This window comes from Populus euphratica, unplaced genomic scaffold (assembly GCF_000495115.2).
Source record: "Populus euphratica unplaced genomic scaffold, PopEup_1.0 scaffold25.1, whole genome shotgun sequence".
In the NCBI taxonomy this organism is placed as follows: domain Eukaryota; kingdom Viridiplantae; phylum Streptophyta; class Magnoliopsida; order Malpighiales; family Salicaceae; genus Populus; species Populus euphratica.
The window spans coordinates 530,966-536,074 of NW_011499851.1; the positions used below are offsets into that span (position 1 = coordinate 530,966).

The 5,109-nt window shown below is 37.8% G+C and overlaps 1 protein-coding gene across 3 annotated transcripts; it reads left to right on the forward strand.

Moving 5' to 3' along the window:
- Positions 1–1,082: 1,082 nt before the first annotated feature.
- Positions 1,083–5,109, forward strand: LOC105121388 (scarecrow-like protein 27). Of its 3 annotated transcripts, none has more exons than XR_841543.1 (3): positions 1,083–3,976; positions 4,660–4,736; positions 4,870–5,109. XR_841543.1 is itself a non-coding variant. In XM_011019999.1 (3 exons), exon 2 carries the CDS (start codon positions 1,827–1,829, stop codon positions 3,951–3,953), a length of 2,127 nt encoding a protein of 708 aa, XP_011018301.1. In that variant the 5' UTR covers positions 1,083–1,428; positions 1,671–1,826; the 3' UTR covers positions 3,954–3,976; positions 4,870–5,109. The 3 variants fall into 3 exon arrangements, 2 of the variants coding, with proteins under 2 accessions (XP_011018301.1, XP_011018300.1); XM_011019999.1 differs by lacking the exon at positions 4,660–4,736 and having other exon boundaries at positions 1,083–1,428; positions 1,671–3,976; XM_011019998.1 differs by lacking the exon at positions 4,660–4,736.

Consider the following 5,109-nt stretch of genomic DNA (forward strand, 5'->3'; position numbering starts at 1 on the left):
ATCAAGATAATTGTATAAAAAAACGATGCAGGCGAAAGCATAAAGTTCAATAAATAAGCATATAAAGATATAACAGATGGGTGAAAAACGTTGCTAACTTGGATCTTAAATTCATAGTTTTATTTTTTAAAATATAGCCAAAATAATTTTTTATTTTAAAGAGATTTACAATCCCTTTAAATAGGCTAGAAAACTAACTTGTAATAAATAATAAAATCAAAACTTTAAAACATAAAGAAAAATAACATAAAAACCTAAAAAAATAAGAAATCCATGAAAAACAAGAAAAATTAACCCAAACAAGATAATCAAAGCCTAATTAAAGAAAATTTATCTAAAAAATAAATCAACAAAGTGTGTTTTACTTGAAAATAGATCTCGAGAATTTTTTATAAAATTTTTAACTTAATCTAACCATAGGTCAAAAAGTTATGATGATCAAAATAACATTTGAAAAAAAAAAAATCAAAAAAGAATTCATTTGTTTCATATTATTTAAAATTTTATTTTAGATAGGTGAGTTGAAAATGGTAAAAATAGGGTGCATATCAATTGTTCCACTCCGATAATTAAAGACATTTGTTTTTTTTTTTTATATTCAAACTATTCTTTACTTCACTCATAACATTAGTTACTTTTAAACCAATTTAATACACACACACATTCAAGATAACTTAAAAATAAAAATTAAAAAAATTGCTATTATTTAACCAATAGATTAAATTTTCATAAATATCAAACAATGAGATTTAATATATATTAAATCTCATTGTTTGATATTTATGAAAATTTAATCTATTGGTTAAATAATAGCAATTTTTTTAATTTTTATTTTTAAGTTATCTTGAATGTTTCTAAAGTATTATGATAAATATTTGTTTGATCAAGTAATTAAGTGTTATAAACAACTTGGAACAATAGATATATTAGAAATAAATATTTTAAATTGATAAAAAATATTTTATATATTTTGATAATAATTTTAAAATGAAACGTGGAAATAAGCCGGTGTTGAGAATTTTCATATCTGTTGAAAACTCAAAACGAATATCGAAACAGAACAATATTGATAACTTTATATTAAAGGGTAAAACATAGAAAAATAAAATAAAATAAAATAGAAAGAGAATGAGAGGAGGGGAGAGGAACACTTTATTGCCTTTTTTATGATGCACGCATCAATGGCAGGACACAGAATGATGGTACATTAGCACTGTCGAGACAGAAGGGCTAGAAGAAGTGAAGAAACACAGAGCAATTAACCACAACCACAGCCACACAACAAGTACACAGAGAGGAAAAAAAAGAGGAATTCGTATGGGGTTGAAGAAAGGAGAAAATTAGATAAAAATCATGGAGCTCACCAAGAGAAAGAGAGGATTGGTGTGTGGTCAAGAACTAGCGAAAAAAGATGTTTTGTTGTAATGGGTGAGTTAAAGAAGAGAGATTCATGGCATGCAATGAGATATGATATTGGGTTAAAGAAATCTGAGTTTAAGAACAAGAAATTTCCTCTCTTCTTTCAAATCTGAGTGTTAGCCCTCTTGAGAGCCAACGCCATTGATAATCCTTTACTTCACCACAACAAATCTTGGGCCTTTTCTTGATCTCTCTTCAAATTCTTTTGGCTTCTTAGGTATTTTATTAAAGGGATGCCCTTTCCTTTGCAGGCCAAGGGGGGTGTAGATATTGCTGGTTTTGCTTCAATTTGTTCTCAACAAGAAACTTGGACGCACAGGCAGCAGCAGCAGCAACAACAACAACAACGACAACAACCTCTTCAAGTTAATAGCTTTGCAAGCAAAGAACCTTCCTCAGTTCTTCATATGAGAAGAAGTCAAAGCCCACCCACATCTGTTTCGACTCTCTCTTCCTCCTCAAACGGCGGCGCCGGTGGAAACATCACCAACATCACGGCAACAGATAAGGCAGTGAACCCAGTGAGCAATGAAAGGAAAGATGAATGGGCTACAGAGTTGCAGCCAATCCCAAGTGGACTAGAGTTTGTTTCATCAGGAGCAAGATGTGGACTTGGACTAGAAGATTGGGAGAATATGCTGTCAGAGCCGAGCCAAGAACAATCCTTTATGAGGTGGATAGCTGGGGATGTGGATGACACACAGTTTGGGCTAAAGCAGCTGTTGCAAAGTGGAAACAATCAGCTGGAATTTGATGACAATGCTGATGCTGGTGCCGGTGGTGGTGGATTGGGGATTGTTGATCAAGGGCATGGATTTGAGTCCTTAAGTGGAATTCCATGTGGGGTGTCAAGCATTGGTACTAATTTGGCTCCTTTTCCTGGCCCTGGGGTTTCAAATGTTGGGTCTGGTTTAGTTGCTTCCGGTTACTTTTCTGGGTTGGTCAATTGCAAAAATGTTGGATTCGGAAACAACTCTAGCGTGCAAAGCCCAGTTTTTAGTTCTCCATCTAACAGTGTATCACTTCCACTATCTTTGCCTCCTGGTATGGTTTCTCATCATAATCAGCAGCAACAAATCGAGGCCTCGGAGGAGAAGCCGCATATACTAGATCCACAGGTGTTGATGAACCAGCAACATTCTCATAATCCGCAAGCTCAAAATCCCAACCTTTTCTTGCCGCTACCATTTTCCCACCAAGAAAATCGGCCCCTCCATTCCCAACTCAAGCGCCACAATTCTGGTGGTATAGACCCAATCTCTCATGTAATCCCTAAACCACCATTCTCTGTTCCTGGGCAAGAGTTTTTGCTAAGAAAACACCAACAACAGCAACTGGGGTTTCCACAGGGAGTTCAATTTCTTCACCAGCAACTTCAACAGAAGCCATTGATGGTGAAGAAGGAAGATTTAGGAGTCCAGCAACAGCAACAGCATGCTTTGTTGGACCAGCTCTGCAAGGCAGCAGAGTTGGTAGGGACTGGGAACTTCTCACACGCGCAAGGGATATTGGCGCGGCTCAATCAACAGCTCTTCCCAACTGGGAAGCCTCTCCATAGAGCAGCTTTCTACTTCAAGGAGGCTCTTCAATTGCTCCTTCTCATGAATAGTAACTCAGTCACTGCCCCACCGCCTAGGAGCCCCACCCCATTCGATGTCATCTTCAAAATGAGTGCTTACAAAGTCTTATCTGAGGTTTCTCCACTTATCCAATTTGTCAACTTCACTTGCAATCAGGCTCTTCTTGAAGCAGTTGATGATGCAGATAGTATTCACATAGTGGACTTTGATATTGGATTTGGCGCTCAATGGGCCTCTTTCATGCAGGAACTTCCGCGAAATAGAGGTGTCCGGTCGTTGAAAACCACTGCTTTTGCCTCTCCTTCGACTCACCATCCTGTTGAACTTGGTCTTATGCGTGATAACTTAACTCAGTTTGCTAATGAGATTGGTCTGAGTTTTGAACTTGATGTGATTAACTTTGATTCCTTGGAGCAAAACTGTTATTCTCTTCCCTTTTTCCGAACAAATGAAAATGAGGCTGTTGTGGTGAATTTCCCTATCTGGTGCTCTTCAAATCAACCATCTGCATTACCGTCACTGCTGCGCTTTATAAAGCAACTTTCACCAAAGATCGTGGTGTCTTTGGACCGAGGGTGTGACAGAAGTGATCTTCCGTTTTCACAACATATTCTCCATGCCCTCCAATCTTATGTACACCTATTGGAATCATTGGATGCTGTTAATGCAACTACGGATGATGTGAACAAGATTGAGAGGTTTTTGCTCCAGCCTAGGATTGAAAGTACTGTGCTGGGGCGTCTTCGTGCTACAGACAAAATGCCAAATTGGAAGACAATCTTTGCATCTGTTGGCTTTTCTCCTGTAACTTTCAGTAACTTCACCGAAGCTCAGGCAGAATGTGTGGTGAAGAGGACTCCAGTGAGGGGATTTCACGTGGAAAAGCAGCAGGCTTTGCTTGTGCTTTTTTGGCAGCGTAGAGAGCTTATGTCAGCTTCAGCATGGAGATGCTGAGCAGTAACACTACAAGCAAGGAGGTTGGTTTTTTTTTCAGCTCACAGTTTGTTAGAGGTTCCAACTCGATTTACTAAATGTGGTTTTGTGTCAATAAATTTTGTACTATTGTTGGTCCCTCTGTTAATGACTTAATATGAATTGTCTAGCTTGTGAGTCTCCTCTGCTTGTGTTTATCTCGTCCCAGCAGAGCAAAGCATCTAATTAGACAATCTAGGGTATGATTTGTTTCGGAAATGGATACCTGCTGCGTAGTAATTTGATGTTATTATGGCAAAATGGTTCTGTTGTGTCTGTTAAGATGGTTGTCTTTTGTTCTGTACTTGACAACAGATGAGAATTCGAAATGGAAAGTGAACTTACCAGAATTCTAACGTTTTTAAGTGAACAATATGGCATTATGTTTCCTAACGTGTACCGATTTGGTACTATTTTGTTTTCCCCGTTGTCACTACTGTTACTGATATTGCATTTAAGGAAGTAATAGAGATGATGTAGAGGTTTCATTAGAGCATGATAAGAGAGATAAGGTGATAAACCAAGCCAGAAACCAAGGAAATGCACATCCAGTGCTGTTATCATTGGAGTCTCAAGATATCCACTTTTTTTTCTTGGGTTGCTTCACCATTAATAAGTAAATTGAGCATTTACGGGCAGAGAAATATACTATAATTTAAAGTTCTTGTGATCATTGTTATCAATTAAGGTGCGCTTGTGTGCTGTCGATTGCTCAGTCGTTCTTACTAAAGGTGGATGGCATAAGAGTTTATTTTCGCTGGAGGGGTGAGTGAAATGTTGTAAGCTCAAATTGCTGTAATATTGTCTAATTAGGCTACAGTAAATTCACTCTCGGGAGCTTTCATCGTCTTACTGTTTAGAAGCACTCTCTAATTTCTGCGCGCCTCAACCCTTGCAGATTTCCCACGTATGGAGGTTGAGCCCATTGCCTTCTTGTTGCAATGCCCTGAATTTTAGTCTGTTCTGTCAAATGTGATGGTGTAGCGAAGGTCTGAAGCAGCGAAGGACCTTGCACAGTAGGATCTACACCACTTATCTATCCTTTCAGTTAATCAATATATATACTCTGGTGTTGTTTAGTTCATGATGCAACTTAATGAAATACACTTTATGGCTGCCTTGGATGCTTTTGAAATCA

What these genes read in the sequence shown, in the direction of transcription:
- LOC105121388 (XM_011019998.1), top strand. Translation starts at nt 1,653, where the DNA reads ATGCCCTTTCCTTTGCAGGCCAAGGGGGGTGTAGATATTGCTGGTTTT.